Source organism: Rhinatrema bivittatum, chromosome 7 (genome assembly GCF_901001135.1).
Source record: "Rhinatrema bivittatum chromosome 7, aRhiBiv1.1, whole genome shotgun sequence".
Taxonomy (NCBI): Eukaryota; Metazoa; Chordata; class Amphibia; order Gymnophiona; family Rhinatrematidae; genus Rhinatrema; species Rhinatrema bivittatum.
The window spans coordinates 281,713,669-281,732,428 of record NC_042621.1 but is presented as its reverse complement, the minus strand read 5'-3'; the positions used below and the strand labels follow the sequence as shown (position 1 = coordinate 281,732,428).

Here is an 18,760-nt window from a genome sequence, read left to right as displayed (position 1 = left end):
TTGTAATCTCCTGGTCTTTGAGATCATTTTGTAAGTTTCAGTTTCTCTCCCCCCACATTCCTGTTCTCACACAGTGATTTTTTTTAATGTCTTGGTGCAAGAACAACCTGCAGAAGTTGATGATCCAAACAGGGTCACCCTCCTATTAAGAGGTTGCTTACGGTTAACGACCGATGACAGCATTACCAATAGCAAAGACAGAGCTCACTTGGAGACCCTGGCAACAGTACAGTGTAAAAGACAAAGGCTGCTCAGCAGAAATATGCAAACTTCGAGCAATTAAGTTTGTAATTAAATTTGCCAAACAAATGCCAAATCCACAAAATTCTAATTTTTTTTATCCAAGTCTACTTAAAAATTACGAACTTTGCGCCAACACGCATAGGGCCGGATTTTCAAAAGGTTTGGACAAGTTTCTGGAGGAGAGGTCCATAAACTGCTGCTATTAGTCAAGTTGACTTTGGAAACAGCCACTGCTTTTTAATGGCAATAGTTTGGGGACTTGCCAGGTTCTTATGGCCTGGATTGGCCATGGTTGGAAACAGGATGCTGGGCTTGATTGACCCTTGGTCTGACCGAGTATGGCAGCTTCTTATGTTCGTGTGTGTGTGTGTGTGTGCATTACTGGAGCTGCTATAAAGATTTGGGAACAGTTTTTCCAAAGAAGTCTGCTGAGTTTTCTGCAGCGAGATCCTGTGACTCATTCTATTGCTTTGTGATTACTGCTGGTGCCCAAAAAGAACACATAAAAGTCTGAAAAGTACTTGTCTGTGTGAGATTAAGTCTGTGGATTCCAGAGAGTGAGCTCAATAGAGCAGAGACATTCTTAAGAGGGTCTAATAGGAGGGACAAAAAAAAATTTAGATAATTACAGAGAGGGAAAGTGGTTGGTTTTTCTTTTACCCTGTCCTGTAGAGAGAAATGCACCCTATTTCTCTCTGAGCCAGGTACAATCTAACATCTTACTCAACCACAGAGCTGGTGCCAGGACAGAAAACCTCTGCATCAGGATTCTTTCTTTTTTTATTTTATGTACCCCTAGCAGGGGTTACATTTTTATATGGAACAAGAGGAAGATCTTAGTCACCCATAAGGTTTTATAATGTTCTACAGTGGAGAACTACTTCAAGGAGCTAATACTTGTGGAAATCCAGGGCAATACATGGTTGGCTGTTGTCAGTCTGTGAACAGAGCAGCTACACTAATGGAGTTGAGTGCCCTTATGAATGACATGGACATTAAGCTGTGAAAAGAACTTGAAGCACTCAAGAGATAAGACCAGTTTTAGAATACTGTAAAATAGTGTTCAATTGTCCACTTGAGATCTCTGCATTGCAATTGTCCTTATAAGAAGAAGTAGGCATTAGCAACATGTAGGCAATGGTCTACATGAAATACATGAGAGAATTTCCTTACTTGTCATTCTAAAAAATCTGGTTTATGTGAAATCTATTTTTATCACAGAAAAAAATAGGCACGCAGAGGTTGACTTTTAAGTTAGCTAGACAAACCCCGAGATTTGAAATTCCTGCCCTTCTCATTGGCGAATGTTTACCTGGATAAAGGCATTGCTCAGCTAAAATTTAGCCAGATAAAAAGAAGCAGGAGGGTTATGAACTAAATTAGATAAGGACTACTACGATAGCCAGGATCATGTTCATTTATGAACTAAAATATGTGAAATTGGTGAGTGAACATTAATTCAAAGCATATGAATGTTAATCATGAATATGAGCCCTAATAATGTAAACCACTGTGATCTTCTTTTGGAACGATGGTATATATTCCTAAATAAATAAATGTATCTGGCTTGTTCTAAAATTCAGTTCGAGCCAGATAAACTTAGCTAGATAAATCTGGTCAGAGAAAACATTGTGCTACATACAGCCAGATACCTTTATCCAGGGAAAGTTATCTGACTTAACTGGCTAAATCCCGCTGAATATCCCACATAAAGTTCCCCAGATAACTTTATCCAGCTCTACGTTCACTCACTGAATATTGACCTCACAGTGCACATCACCGACTACAGTAACAGATACAGGTGACAAGTTTATGTGGTGAACATCTGACTCAGTAATGCACGCTGTTCTCAATGCAGTTTTCTGCCTAGAATTCTAATACATGGCTAATGCCACTTTCATTTACTTACATGCTCCAAGTCCGCCTCAATTCTTTTCCTTCTCTCTGTTGTGTTCTTGTGGGGCAGAATGAAGAGCTCAGCAGAGGTTGGCAGGCCAGGAAACATCGCTACTAAAACCTGCTCATCAGCAATATTAGTAACCTGGAAATGTTTGACAGTGCAATTAGCATGACAGTTATCTTTCAGAAAACCGGTTTACGTTTTGCATTTTCACCCACCATAGCTCAATTGCCTGTCTGCGACCAATTTTTTTTTTTTTTTACAGAAACTAATAAATGCAAAAAGTAGATACATTGGCAAAGCCTGACCACTAATACAGTGAAGAGTCTTTTAAATACCTGATAATGCACAAGAATCAAACCTTTTCACATGGAAAGGAAGCTGTAGAACTAGGGGCTTGTGATATGAAAATCTGGGGAGAAAGACTCAGGAGCAAAGTCAGGAAATATTTTTTTTCATGGAATGCCCTCCCAGAAGTGGTGAAGACAAGAACAGGAATGAAATCCAAAAGGGACTGGGATAAACACAAACGGGCGGATTTTAAATGCCCTGCTCGCGTAAATCCGGGTGGATTTACGCGAGCAGGGCCCTGGCGCGCCTATTTTGCATAGGCCGCCGGCGTGCGCAAAGCCCCGGGACGCGCGTAAGTCCCAGGGTTTTTTAAAGGGGGCGTGTCGGGGCGGGGCCGAATGACGCGGCATTTCGGGGGCGGGACGCGGCGTTTCGGGGGCGGGACCGGGGGCGTGGCGCTGGCCCGGGGGCATGATCGAGGCCTCCGGACCAGCCCCTGGGTCGGATGACGGCACGCCAGCAGTCCACTGGTGCGCGTAGATTTACGTCTGCTTCTAGCAGGTGCAAATCGAGGGACAAAGGTAAGGGGGGGTTTAGATAGGGCCGGGGGGGTGGGTTAGGTAGGGGAAGGGAGGGGAAGGTGAGGGGAGGGCAAAAGAAAGTTCCCTCTGAGGCTGCTCCGATTTCAGAGCAGCCTCGGAGGGAACGGAGGCAGGCTGCGCGGCTCGGCGCGCGCAGGCTGCCCAAAATCGGCAGCCTTGCGCGCGCCGATCCAGGATTTTATAAGATACGCGCGGCTATGCGCGTATCTTATAAAATCCAGCGTACTTTTGTTTGCGCCTGCTGTGCGAACAAAAGTACGCGATCTCGCTCTTTTTTAAAATCTACCCCAAAGAGGTCCATTTTCAGAAGCATTTAACCAGATAGCTCGGAAGTTATTCAGATAAATGAATATTTGGGCACTTATCCTGCTATATTCTAGTCTGATAACTTATTATCTGGCTAAAATTTGGCCAGACACATTAGGGGGGTTCCAGGAACGTAACTGGGAGGAGCTGAGTTAGCTGGCTATCTTATCCAGCTACCTCTGGTCATCCCGCAGACCTGTCCTAAAGTTAGCCAGGTAGACTTATATGTCTAACTTTAGGATGGCCGTGTATATTCAGGGGTGTGGCCGCTTTGCTGAATGTACAGGCTAAGGGGGTCATTTTCCAAGCGGATCGCACGTGAAAAGTCCCTTATCGCGTGCGATACCAAGATCGGGGCGGAGTCGGGGCGGCGTCAGCCCCGGAAGAGGAGGAGTCGAGGCGGCACCAGGGCTTATGCCGCGAAGACTTCACCGACAGCGAAAGGTACGCTGCATTTTCGCTGCCAGTTTTGCGCTGAATAACGACACCTTTTATGGTGTGGATATTTGGCGCGACGCCAGCAGCGATCGCACCGAGGAGGTGAGATCGCTGCCGGCTACTGCAGGACCACTCCCCCGTTTTAACCCCCCCGCCCCCCGTTACTGCGGGATTCAAAGAGCCTGGCGGTATTAGTAAATCCAGCCCTAAGTTAGCTGGCTGTCTTATCTTCTACCTCTGGTCATCCCGCAGACCTGTCCTAAAGTTAGCCAGGTAGACTTAAACGTCTAACTTTAGGACAGCCGTGAATATTCAGGGGTGTGCCCGCTACGCTGAACGTACAAGCTAAGTTAGCTGGATAGTTTTATCTGGCTAACTAGATGAGACGCTCAGCAGCTATGAACCCCAGAGGCTCCCTACTGGCTACAGGATGGAAATGAAGAAATGGCTAACCTGTGGCAACTTTTGGTGTAAGATTTCTGTAAGGAGTAATCTGCACAGAGCAGCAGTTACAACCCTCAACAGAAGGCATAGGGGTGACCTGCATAGAGCAGCAGTTACAACCCTAAAAAATCTTGCAGGGCAGACTGGATGGATTATTTTAGTTTTTAATCTGCTGTCATGTACTATGTTAACCTATTACTAAGTCAAATGACAGTTCTGATCTGTGGAGAGTTTACTTGGTCTCTTTCCCATGTGTTACTATGGCTAACTGCAGAGTTTAAGTTAAGAGAAGACCATGGAGAATCTAGCTCCTCCTGATTTCAGAGCAGCACATGGATTGCCATCAATTCCAGAAGTAGTAGTCGCCCAACCTGCTCATCCATGATTCCAGGCCATCGCACCGTATTATTTGACTAAATAAGAGAGAACAGAATAGCAGACAGGGGGAGAGAGATGTATTTTATCTTTCCTCTAAGAATAGCGCAACATAATGTTTAAAATGTAAACACGTCTATTGAGAGATGACATACACCCTCCTGGCCTTATAAACATTGGGCCTCTCAAGGCACATTGGTTTGCTTGTAATTTACAGTTTCTACATTTGCACAGTTCACATTACGATTCCACTTCCTGTTGTCTCTAGCACACTTCATAAGCTAGGGATGTGCATTTTTGTGCTATTTTGTTTCATTTCAGTGCATTCAAATGTTTTTTTAGTGCACACTAAAATAATTTTTGTGTGTACAATTTTGTGTTTGTGCACACAAACACAAAACTGTAGGCACTAAAACACTATACAAACCTACATTTAAAAAAAAAAACGAAACAAAAAAAGAAAATTGAAATGGCAAGTTTCTGTTTACACATCCTTATCATAAAAAAATAAAAAAAGCAATTGATTATAAGCTGCCTGATATCATATAAGTTTGGATCCCTCCATAGACAATTCAAAATATTTGAATAGGTAAGAAAACTAAATATCATCTCATGCAAAAAAGTGTATTTAAGTCACTTCACACCATACATACATTCTACAAGATAAAAACAATAACCCCAATACAGATTGTCCTTGAAATAATTCGCTGTTTGAGGACCAGAAAATCAATAACTAAATCTACTTTTTTATCCCTCCCTAATTTGCAATCTGTGTTGATAAGGCATATAGTACATCCTTAAGAGAAACATGAGGGTAACCTGCACGGCATGGCAGATACTTGCTGGGCAAGCATTTGGTTCTTTTCTGCCATTAATATTATGCTTTCTGAAATTACATGCAATAACCACAGTGGGTCAGCTCTTGTTAATTTTATTTCCAGGACAACCAAGAAAATTCATCGTGATTATCCACTTGTATATTGCAGCGAAGTCCTGTTGAAAATTAGTATCACAGGAATAGAGACATATAAATAAAGCAATGCATGCTGTGCATTTAAGGGGTGATTTTGCAGCATCACATTTAAATTATGTACCCAATAAGTGTCTAACTTACACCAATTTTCAAAGTGGACTTAAGTATGTTAAGTCCATTTAGAAATTATCCCACCAAATTTACCCACATACACTTAGACCTACTATATGGTGCAAGAACATTTTTTAGGAAATGTTTGCAAGTATGCACTAAGTGTAAACCCCTCTGCAACTTTGCTCCCAGGAACGGCTCTGCTCAGTCCAGGTAACCTTATGTGCATACAGGAAGCACGTGCATAAGTTTACCTGTACATCAGGCAGAAATGTTGTAAAAGAACTTTTCTGCAGAAGACCCTTTGGAAATTATCCTCTTAAAGAGCAATTTTTAAAACCTATTTTGGTGGGTTTTTGAAAATTGCCCATCCTATTGTATGTGCAGATAAAGTTACGTGTGTAGCGCCGCTACGCTTGCACTTTTACCCACACTGACGGGAACCATTCCTTGGTGCACAGTCTGTCGGTAAAAGGAACAAGTGGACTTTGCACTCTTGCAGGCAGTTGGAAAATCATCATCTTGGAGGGGAATTTTCAGTCACTTCCAAAGGTAAAAGCAGTCCTCTACCTTGAGATATGGGTTCTTTGAAAATTGCCTACACATTTGAGTGCACTGAAACCCAACACATTTTGTTGGGTTTCAAAGGGATTTCACATGTAAATAACGCATTGTACATGGGTCCGTTTGACATATGCACGTGCAAGCGATTTTCAAAACACAATGAGTAGGTGCATGTTTAGGTGTTCGCACAGGAATATACTTGTGAACAAAGCTGCCACGTTGGGGCATGATTTGAATGGTCGCACATACTTTGAGATTTTCTAAAGAACATGCATGCGCATGGCATCAAGAATGCATAGACACTTTTACACCTGCTATTTAACCCAAAAATATCAGATCTCCATTGCCTTTTTGGATCTTGTGTGTGGCATGCTGTCATGGTCAGGGGTTCTTGCGAGAAGGAGAAGAGGTGGGGGGATAACTGGGAAATTGTTACCCTTGCCCAGAGATGTGTTTGGCTGTAATGTTTTTTTTTGTTGGGTTTGTCCTTCTGTCTGATACTAAGATTGTTCTATTCTTTCGGGGAATCTTGCCATAAATAATACATTTCTGAGAGAGAGTGTGTGTGTGTCTGGTGAGTGGGGCTGATTTGGGGTGGGTGTGTCTGTCACTACGGCTGACTGGTGGGGAGTATAAATAGAGGTGAATTGATATTGAACATGAGTATTATAAACTTATGGATAGTCATGGCATGATGTTTGAAGAGGGAGAAAGTGCAGATGAGGATGAAGAGGACGTACTCCTTACAGTGATTATACAAGACCAGGGCAAGATTTTTATCTGTCTGAGGAACAAGCCAGTCAACAAGGAAACCATACTATACCTATTCCAGCAGTTAGAGCAGGACTTGCACCCTTCCAGCAAGAGAGGCTATGCCTTGTCAGAATACCTCAAGGTCACTATAGCACTGGCCTTTTTTGCCACTAGCACCTTCCAGACAATTCTAGGAGGGGACTCAGCTAGAAGAAGCCAATCAGCTATCTCCATATGTATTGATGATTTTCTGGCTGCATTTCTCAGGAAAATACATCACTATAAATCTTTCCCTCAGAGAAGACAGCAACAAGAACAAATTATAACTTATTTCTACCAAACTGCATGTTTCCTCTCCGTTCTGGGGGCTATTAATTGAACTTACGACCCTACAAGGGTATCTGCGGGCAACGAGACCACCTTCCCCAATTGCAAGGGCTTCTTCTCCCTTAGCCTGCAGGAAGACTGCCATGCCAAGGGGATCCCAGGATCCTGTCACGATGCCTACATTTTCTCAAAGCCAGGAATTTGTGGCTGCTTCCACGAAGCTCTCATCACTTGGGGGTTGGCTTCTAAGTAGATGTGCTGCTCTCACTACGTGCACAGCAACTCACCTTTGCCCTTTTCTTTTCCTCTGTCTCTAGGTGATCTTATTGTTTTGACCCAGAAGACTAGAGAGACAGCCTTGCTGTCTTTTAGCTTAGGGTATCTCACTGGGCTCTTTTTTGCCTTCTCCCCTAAGGGTGACAGAGGATATCCACTCAAAATCTGTCATACGACCCGTATCACACATAGGGTTGCCAACTGGCAGGTACTTATTAGGGATGTGAATCGTGTGATCGATCGTCTTAATGATCGATTTTGGCTGGGGGGGGGGGAAATCTGATCGTCATGGTTTTTTTTGTTAAAAAATCGTAAATCGGGGGAGGGCGGGAAAACCGGCAGTATGACATAGTGAGGGCAAAAGTAGCGCCGGCGCCATTTTGAATATTGGCAATACGGCCCGAGTGCAGGAGGTCGCTCCCGGACCCCCGCTGGACTTTTGGCAAGTCTTGTGGGGGTCAGGAGGCCCCCCCAAGCTGGCCAAAAGTCCCTGGGGGTCCAGCGGTGGTCCGGGAGCGTCGGGTGACAGGAACCAAAATGGCGCCGGTGCTACCTTTGCCCTGTCATATGGTAAGGGCAAAGAGCCACCGGTGCCATTTCTATTAACGCAGCCGTGGCCCGAGAGCGGGACCCCCCACTGGACCCCAGGTAATTTAAAACATTTTGGGGGGGTTCAGGAGGGTGGGGGATTTGTTTTAAAGGGTCGGGGTGGGTTTTAGGGTTGTTTTGGTGTGCCAGTTTTCCCGCCCTCCCCCGATTTACAATTTTTTAACAAAAAAACCCATGACAATCAGATTTCCCTCCCCCCCAAGCCAAAATCGATCGTTAAGACGATCGATCACACGATTCACATCCCTAATAAGTACCTGTATCCAGAGGAGTAAAACTAGGACTAGATCAACCTGTCCTGAAAATCTGGAGCCAGTTGGCAACCCTATGTGTGATTAAACTGAGAATTTATGCTAATATTCTGGCCTGAAATTAGAACAGAATTTTAAAATCTTAATTTTCTCATTTGTTACATATGAACTGAACTGAGATTTAGGGCAGGGTTAGTGGGTTTCTGTTGTAATTTACAAATTTCATAATTTCAAACCTAATAAATCTTTTTTTTACTATAATGCCATATGCTTCTGTTTCCTATAGAGTATAAGAATTCAAATGTGTTATGTAAATGTGCATGCACTGATTTTGTTAGCATTATTTGCAATATTAATACAATGTGCTTTGAACTTCAAGGAGACAGCTCTAACTACAGATTCTTGGGGAGAGCTAAGGAATAAGTTTAATTTTTCCTTATTTTAGAGGGCTTCTTTGTTTCATTTTCTGTTTTTTATGTAGTGCTAGCTTTATCTCTATATTTTTTTAGATATTGATATTGCTGCATTAATTTGTTGTGTGTTTGTTTAAGCCAAAATAAAAACAACCTGAAAAGGGAGTGGGCTTTTTAGCTTTGGGCAGCTGACTCATAGTGCATTGCAGGGGGCAATCAAGTCCTCAGTCTGCTTTGAACTTCAAGGAGACAGCTCTAACTACAGATTCTTGGGGAGAGATAAGGAAAAAGCTTAACTTAGCTAGCCAAATCTGGGGGAGGGTCTGTTCAAAATCAATAGCAGATATAGGGTCCAGTGGACAGCCCTGGCCAAGTGTTAACTGTTTAACTCCCTCCCACCCTGTCCCTCTACCCACCCACCCCTGGGTTTGTTTTTCTGATATAGTCTGTCTAAATACATAATTGGCAACAAGATATATTGGAAAATTGGTAATTCCTTAGGTGTTATCCATCAAATAAATTTACCAAAATGAGGACTATCCAATGTAACTATTGTGGAGCCTTTATTCTGAGGGAATTCATCTGGAAACTTAGGGCTTGCCCCATTTGTTCAGAACTCTCTTCCTTGAAAAAGGAGCTGGCTGAAGTTAAAGCTGAATTAGCTGCAATAAAGGAAGTTTCACCCACTTTACAGTATTCAGGAATTAATTCCCCATTACCACAGAAAAGCAAAAAGTCAAGGAAAAAGGGGTTTACAGTGGGCTCTGGTATGATAAGACCTGTGACCCATAGACAACCATTCCTCACAACTGTGCAGCCCACATGTCTACCCCACCACTCACACAGGGCGTTAAGGAACCCAAAAAACAATGGGATTACAGTGGGCTCTGGTAGAATTAGACCTGTGATGCGGAGACACACACTGTTTCAAGTGACACAGTACAAAACGCCTTCTCTGCATTAGGTAATGAAGAAGTTCTTGTGAAAGAGATTGAAGTATTATGTGAAAAGAAAGAAGAACCCCAATGCGTACAGAAATTCCATAATATAATCAGTAACCAAAGGAAAAAGCTCATTTTGCTGGGTGACTCTGTCATCAGAGGCACTAATTTGGGAACTCTTTTCGAGGGAAATACTACAGTTAAAAGCCTCCCAGGATCATCAGCCAGCAGAAATGCTATTCAGATAGTTAAAGCAATCAAAGAAGAAAGCAAAGACTCTAAAATTTATATTATCATCCATCTGGGAACCAACGACCTTGCTAGAAACAGCATTCAAGCAGTACAGAGAGATTTCCAGTCTCTAGCGAAGCAGATTAGTCACATGGCGACAACCAATGCCTTTTCAGAAGTGTTACCTGTTCATGGAAAGGGGAAGGAGAGGCTAAGCCATATTAATAACTTCAATGTATGGCTCAAATCCTGGTATAAGAAACAAAGTTTTGGATATATTGGGGGCTGGGGCCGTATATGGAACAGTAAAAAGCTCTTTGTCAAAGATGGCTTACATCTGTCTGTGGCAGGAAAAAGGATCCTAAGACATAAATTCAAATCCTATGTCATAAGGCATTTAAACTAGATGCCGGGGGTGGCAGAAGGAAATTAGAATGTCACCCCCCAAATACAAATACAATGGAAAAGGGTGAGGTCTATAACAAAACTCAGCTAAATAAGTCACAAAAGGAGTCCAAAAAAAGCAGTAACCTGAACAAGAAAAGCTGGAAAGCTTTGAGCACAAATGCTCGTAGTTTGGGCAATAAAATCCCAGATCTGCAAGCCCTAATGGTGGAGGCGGACTTGGACACTGTTGCTGTCATGGAAACGTGATTCATGGAATCTCATGATTGGGATATGGCCATACCGGGCTATAACTTGTTAAGGAAGGACAGAGAGAACAGAAAAAGGGGAGGAGTGGCTCTTTATGTCAAAAACAATATCCAAGCATCTGAGCTGCTAGGAAGATGGGGCAAAGAAGAAGCACTATGGGCTGACCTAAAAAAAGATGATGGGGCATCCATTTTTATTGGAGTGGTTTACAGGCCTCCAAATCAAATGGAAGAACTTGACAGAGGTCTGGTTAAAGACATCCAAAAGATGGGAAAGAAGGGAGAAGTGGTGATTGTTGGAGATTTTAATCTGCTGGATGTCGACTGGAGAATCCCTTCTGCAGAATCTAACAGTAGTAGAGAGAGAGAGTGGATGCCCTGCAAGGGGCTCTATTCAAACAAATGGTAATGGAACCCATGAGGGAGGGAGCTATACTCGATTTAGTGCTCATTAACGGAGATAATGTCTCTAGTGTCCAGGTGGTTTGCACGAAGACCCGAGTTTTGCAGTTCAAAAACATGGACTTTCTTGAAATGGGGAAGTGCCTGGAGGAAGAACTAGAAGGCTGGGAGAACAAGATAGATGTGGAACAACAGTGGGCCAAACTAAAAGGGGCAATTACCAAGGCAACTAATCTATATTATAGAAAAGTAAAGAAAAGCAAGAGAAAAATTAAACCTATCTGGTTCTCATAGGAAGTGGCTGATAAAATAAAAGCTAAAAGAACAGCGTTTAAGAAATATAAAGGATCCCAAAGGGAGGATCACAAGGAAGAATATCTTATGGAACTGAGGGAGACGAAGAAAGTAATCAAGACAGCAAAATGTCAAGCGGAAGAAAGGATTGCCAAAGAGGTAAAGCGAGGTGACAAAACATTTTTCAGATACATCAGAGAAAGGAGAAAAGTCCAAAGTGGTATAGTGAAATTGAAAGGTGAAAAGGATCAATGTGTGGAGAGAGACAAAGAAATGGCAGAAATATTAAACAAATACTTCAGTTCGGTGTTCACTAAAGAGGACCCTGGAGAAGGACCATCGCTAGTTAACTAGAAACTGGAGGGGCATGAAGTAGATGAAATTCTGTTTACAGAAGAGAATGTATGGGAAGAGCTAGGAAAACTGAAAGTTGACAAAGCCATTGGGTCTGATGAAGTTCATCCCAGGATATTGAGGGAGCTCAGAGATCTGCTAGCGGGTCCATTGTGTGACCTGTTCAACAGGATCCCTAGAAACAGGAGTGGGGCCGAGTGATTGGAGAAGAGCGGTGGTGGTCCCGCTTTACAAAAGTGGGAGCAGAGAGGAGGCTGGCAACTACAGAGTTGCTGCTGAAAGAAAGAATAGTGAACTATCTACAGTCAGAGGCAGCATGGATTCACCAGGGGAAGGTCCAGTCAGACAAATCTGATTGACTTTTTTGATTGGGTGACTAGGGAATTGGATCGAGGAAGAGCACTCTATGTCATCTACTTGGATTTCAGCAAAGCTTTTGATACGGTCCCGCACAGGAAGCTTGTAAATAAAATGAGAAACTTAGGAGTGAGTGCCAAGGTGGTGGCCTGGATTGCAAACTGGTTGATGGACAGAAGACAATGTGTGGTGGTGAATGGAACTTACTCTGAAGAGAGAGCAGTGTTAAGCGGAGTGTCACAAGGATCGGTCTTGGGACCTGTTCAATATCTTTGTGAGCGACATTGCGGATGGGATAGAAGGTAAGGTTTGTCTTTTTGCGGATGATACTAAGATCTACAACAGAGTGGACACACCGGAAGGAGTGGAAAGAATGAGACAGGATTTAAGGAAGCTGGAAGAGTAGTTGAAGATATGGCAGCTGAGATTCAATGCCAAGAAGTGCAGCGTCATGCATATGGGGTGTGGAAATCTGAAAGAACTGTATTTGATGGGGGGGTGAATGGCTGATGTGCACGGAGCAGGAGAGAGACCTTGGGGCAATAGTGTCTAACTATCTGAAGTCGGCGAAACAACGTGACAAGGTGATAGCTAAAGCCAGAAGAATGCTGGGCTGCATAGAGAGAGGAATATCTAGTAAGAGAAAGGAGGTGACAAGGCCTTATACAGGGCCTTGGTGAGGCCTCACCTAGAGTACTGTGTTCAGTTCTGGAGACCGTATCTACAAAGAGACAAGGACAAGATAGAAGCGGTCCAGAGAAGGGCGACCAAAAAGGTGGATGGTTTCCATAATGACTTATGAGGAGAGATTGAAGAATCTAAATATGTAAACCCTGGAGGAGAGGAGGAGCAGGGGTGATATGATACAGACTTTCAGATACTTGAAAGGTTTTAATGATCCAAGATCAACAACATACCTTTTCCGTTGGAAAAAAATCAGTAGAACTAGGGGTCATGATTTGAAACTCCAGGGAGGAAGACTTTCTTCTATTTCTTCACGGAGAGGGTGGTGGATGCCTAGAATGCCCTTCTGGAGGAAGTGATGAAGACTAAAATTGTGAAGGATTTCAAAGGGGCATGGGATAAACACTGTGGATCCATAAAGCCTAGAAGATGGGAATGAAGAGAAAAGCCATGGGGGTGGCTTGCTGGAATGGAGGCTACTACCCGGTGATTACTACCCTTACTCAATAAGCCTTCACACGATTAATGCAACTCCAACATTGCTCTCTGCTTCAACAGCAAGGGGAAATGTGGAAAAGAGGATTTGCATTCAGAAAACAACCAACAAGGACTGAACTACACAGTCTGGGTAAACAAATAAGCGTGGGGGTAGCTTGCTTATTGCGGCGGTTACTACCCTAAACCAATTAAGCCTGATACTTCACTTTGAATGCATATACAGCGTTGCTCTCTGCTTCAATGGCAGGGAGAAATGTGGAAAAGAGGATTTACATTTAGACAACATCCAACATGGCATTGATCTGTGCAGTCTTGGTAAACAAGCATCAGGGTAACTTGCTTGATGTGGCGGTTACTACCCTTAACCATTAAGCCTTATGCTCATCTTTGATGCAACTCCAACATTACTCTCTGCATCAATGGCAGGGGGTGACAGGAAATTTTAATCAAACAGTTACCAACAAGGGCCATGAACTTGGTGGTCAGTGAAACAGATAAGCATGGGAAAATAAGTGTGGGAGCTTGCTGGGCAGACTGGATAGGCTGATTGGTCTTTTTCTGCTGTCATTTCTATGTTTCTATGTGTGCCTATTTCATGTTTATTTCTGCTCCAACCTCTGCTTTCCACTCCTAGAAGAACATTTAGTTGTATGGACATGCAGTACATTCCCATTCAAAGTCAAACAGCTGAGAGGTTTAGTTATGCGGCTCCTCCGATAGGTAGGAGTTTATATAGACATAGGAGGCAGACATTAGCCACAATTTAGAAAGAGGACTTGTCCCATTACCATGCTCTCTCAGTTCCCCTGTTTTTCTCGCATTCTACTCTTCCTCCTCCTTTCCCTTCCAATCCTCTTCTCCCACTTTCTTCTTTACTCCCTCTGCACTTTTGTAATTCTCCCCTTCCTATATGGGAACAGGGGATTTAATACCGCTCTACTTGCTGCACTCCCTACACATCCTTAGTCTTAGTTCTGTTCTTGATTTCCCCTTGGCCCATCCTGTTCCACTCCCAGTTCCTCTTTCCATTCCTCCACTCCATAGCAGGCTTCAGGGGGAGGCAAGTGCTGTAGCAGAAGAGATATAAGCGTGTCTCGTCTGCCTTCCCTTACAGACTTTCAGTTCTCAATGAGAAGTGTCAGTCCCATATTTTAAGGAATTGGTAAGGGCAGGAGCAAGTGGGCATTACTCCTACCCCTAATTTTGTCATCTACCTCCATGGAAGGGGTAAGTGGGGACTAGGGAGTCCCTGACCCAAGCAAGCTTTATGGAGGTGGGTCGAAAGGACCCAGGGAGGTCTCGACTGGACTCAAATCAGTCCAGCCAGGAAGGTCCAGATGCTGAAGCTTGCTTTGCATGGCAAGAAGGGAGTCAGAGAGGCCTGGAGAGGTCCTGGCTCAATGCAGCCAGGTAGGCCCAGGCCCCAAGGCTTTCTTGGGAACAGGAAGCATTTAGGGAAGGCCATTTCATTTTTATTATATTGGGTGATTTTTTTTAATGTTTATGTAGGCTCTGGAAATGAACCAAACTGAAATAAATAGTAAACAAACTGAAAAACAAAACAAAATAAAATCCCCTGAAATGAATAAATGAAACAAAATGAAATTATCCGGCCTGTATCTTCCTACTAATTGTTACGACAGATATTGTACACTGCTCTTTTGGCAATGTTCCTATGGAGAAGCAAAGAATGATGGATCTGTAAACAACTGGCATCATTTCTTTCCTTGCTGACAGGCATAGTCCTCTTGATAGAACTGTGCACAAAGTAGCACTTCGACGTAGCTTCTTCACGAGTCTATTTTGCTGAAATGCTCATAGACCTGCAGACTAGGTCCAAAGTTACATTCTTCCATTATGCGGGGACTAATGCATTTCCCCAAGTCCACCAGCAGTCTGTATCCTGACTGGTGAAGCTCAGTCAGGCTCAAAGGATATCTAGGAATAACAGACTTCCCCTTCCTCGCCCTTACCTCCCCTCCCCCCCACCCAAGAAAAAGTATTTCATAACTATGATGGGAAATAACCTATCAATTAAAAAGAGTGTTTACCGCCTATGTACCTGCTGTATAGCTGTATAAATTAGTGCTACACAGCGGTACATAAGCATCAAACATTTCAGTGGTACATTGTATTAAAGAAATGCTGTACAAAATACATTGTTTGAGCTATTGTCTCCATGATAAATATCTTATCTGGCTATTCGGGGACAATATGATTTCTTGAAATATGGAAAAACCAGAATGAAAGTAAACCTGGGATGCCTACTATTAAGAGCACTATGATCCTACCCTCTGGGGAAAAAAAACAACATAAGACAGCCCATGTAACAAAAATAATCCTTGCATTATATCACTCCATCAAGTGAACCTTTTGAATGAATTTCCATCGCTGTTCTAGAATCCCACAGCACTGGAAATCTAATATCCATGGACTGAGAGAGATCATGCATTCCTTCTCTGACATGTGGGCATTTAGCCTGCTTGGAAGCAGGATGCACTGCACAATGGAAAATGGGAGGCAGACAGGAAGTGATGTCATAATAGGCAGAAGTTATTCCAAGGAGACCAGAGCTGTGGAGACGGCTGGGGCCACCTAGAGTGTGACTGAGGGAGAAAGCAAGGCACTTTGGGAAAGCTGGAAGGCGGCTGACAAGCAGGGGGAAGACCACAGCATGAAGCAGGGGCTGATCAGAGGGAGACTGGGGAAAGTGTAAGCCCTGACCCTCCAGTGCAAGAGATCAAAGCTGGACAGCCTTTCTCTAAGGGCACGTTAACCTGCTAATGTAATGCTCAGAAGGGGGTTGTGGGTGGTTGCATGGAGTTCAGGCCAGCCTGTAGGTAAACATCTGCGGTACGTGACTGAATTGCCCTGGCGTCCCAGAAAATGGACCGGTGCTATAACTGTGAAGCAACAGATTTGAGCGAGGAATAAAGACATTTTTACTGCAATTGCCGGGCTGTGTGCAGTGTTTCTAGGAAACTGGCAGTGGTCCTGGTCAGGGCACAGGAGCTGCCCTCTCTCTCTCTCTATATATATATATATATATATACACTTTTTTTGGGTACCATTATCACTTCTGTTTAGTTTAATTGGTGTAAGGTAGCAAAAGCACAATATAGAAACCAAAATAAATACATAATTTTCAAAATGTAAAACTTGTATGTAAATCAAAGAATCCAAAGAGTCCACTGCTAAAGGTCCCTTTAACAAAATTTCAAGCCAGCAGTAAAACATCATACAAGGAGGTGATCATGCAAGCAGGATTCGGACAAACGAATATCCCAACCTTGGTTTCAACATTAGCCCTAAAATGGTTTCAGTGTCCAGCCTGCGTTACAGTACTGTGAAGAACCACGTACAGGCTCAGGAGGACGGGAAATGTAGTGATCATAAAAAGTGAAATGTTTCTTTTTCCCAGGAAATTGAAACAAAAATTGTTCTTTCTGAAATGTAATTACCTTCAATTGCTTGGCAATAGCAGCAGCCAACGTACGTACCTGTACCAAGGCTTGCTTGATGATTCTGCTGATGTCTTCCCTCCACTCAGGGATGTCAGGGTTATGATAATCCAGATTAGGAGAAAATGATAACAGCTGAGACTGGAAATATTCTATGGAGAGAAGGGAGTTGGTGATGGATACTGCAGCTTTGCCTGTTAGCAGACCACAGAGCACACAGTGTGTAGATCAATTTGAAATGTTTGCCCTGGCGAGCGCTCCTTTTTCAGTCAGCTGAAATAAGAATTGTAAAAAAAAAAGATCTGCAGTTTTGGACAATCTAACTCCATCGGTACTATGAGATCTAAACCGAGCTCTTGCTTTCTAACCCGCATGGAGCAAAGGGGAACCTCGGGTCCATCTGGCACAATTTTGGGATTATGACACCAGCGGGGCACTCGCAACCTGGGGAAGGTCAGTAGGTAACAGGGAATCCAAGGGAATGGGATATGTGGGGGAGGGGGGGGCAGTGCAAGGGTGGGGGCATAATATTTTGTGCATTGGGTGGAAAGGTAGGGGTGAATGAGGGGGAAGTGTCCTTCAGGACTAATGCCCCTTTAGGGATCCCTGGGGGTGTGCTCAGAGAATTGGCCAGTACTCTTGGAGGAAAATGAACTACACCTGCTAAGGTAACTTTTCTTGGCGTCAGGCAGATCACGAGGTTTATTGTGATCAGTATTATTAAGTCACTTTAATATCCAGGAGCTATGTCTCAAGTAATTGCATGTGACACAGTTTTAAGAATATTTTACTTGTATTGGGCCAGATTTTATTTGCAACATTGACAGCGCTCACCCGAATATTGCCAACATAGCATGTTAGTGACATTTTAACACACACTGCCATACTATCATGACTAAATAAACAGGCCCCTTAATTTTGATCTTATTTTCTTCTAGAGGACAGTTACTGTCCTTTCTGTACTGGTCTGGTAAATCGTCCATGCTCAATGAAGCCGCTCGCTGAACATTGGGATACGGGGAAACACACTCTTCTGAGAACGCATGACCAGTTAAAAAAAATAAATAAATAAATCATGCATTAACTGCTGAGGACAGTTAGGTATTCCTGCAGAAGCCTTTGAAACTGCAGCCTGAAAAAATGCTAACAGCAATTAGACTGTAATCAGATCCACCAGCCATTCTAATAACCTGAACATGCAACAAGAGAAGAAAACGCGATCACATGCTCCGGGGGCCTTCATATTTGCAGCATCTCTGGGTGGATACCACTGTTGGGCACAACCTTTGGAACATGCCAGTGCTTTTGTCTGAGAATGGGTAATTTGTTCTGCTTTTACGCCAAATCACACAATCAATTTTGGAACACTTGTTTGGTGAAAAACCAGATATTGCAGATATCGAGCTCAAAGGTTTGTCTCGTAACTGCCACTGGAGTTCAGCACTTAGTCATTTGGAGGTTGATATTCAAAGTGCGTTTAGCGCTACTTAGCTGAATAAGTATAGCTTATCTGGTTAAGTTCAGCTTATCTGGTTAAGTTCAGCGGCCGCCACTTAGCCAGATAAGCCTCTAAGATTATAGCCGGATTGTCAGTGGGAGGACTGAGACGGCACTATTTATCCGGTTAATGTAACTGGATAAGTAGTGATATTCACTTTCATCCGGTTAAGTAAATCAGTTTATTTAGGCCTGCCATAGAGCTGGTCTTAGTCGGATGTAACTTATCCGGCTAAGTAGCGACTTTTTCATGGATATTCAGTGGCTTAGCCCTTCCACTGACTATCCCTGGTATCTTAGCCAGCTAAGTTACATTAGATATCCGGCTAAGTTACATACAAGGATAGCTTTAAATTCTGGGCCCATCCATATATGCAGTTGAGTTTTCCTTTACCATACTAAATTAACATTTTAGCTGACGGATTTAAAGTTTCTTAGGCATCACACATCTGCTGGCATTTCAAATGAATGCTATACACTAGCTCCAGGGGACACAGTTCTACAAGAAAGCG

General features: G+C 43.2%; 1 protein-coding gene across 1 annotated transcript in view; it reads right to left on the bottom strand.

The window, feature by feature from the left end:
* SORCS3 (sortilin related VPS10 domain containing receptor 3) overlaps positions 1–18,760 on the bottom strand; it is a 1,039,444-nt gene that overhangs the window by 20,205 nt on the left and 1,000,479 nt on the right. Inside the window, exons 23-24 of the mRNA XM_029610742.1 lie at positions 16,791–16,903; positions 2,153–2,284 (exon numbers count right to left, since the gene is read on the bottom strand). Of these exons, the coding sequence (XP_029466602.1) occupies positions 2,153–2,284; positions 16,791–16,903 (245 nt within the window). The remainder of the gene's footprint in view (positions 1–2,152; positions 2,285–16,790; positions 16,904–18,760) is intronic.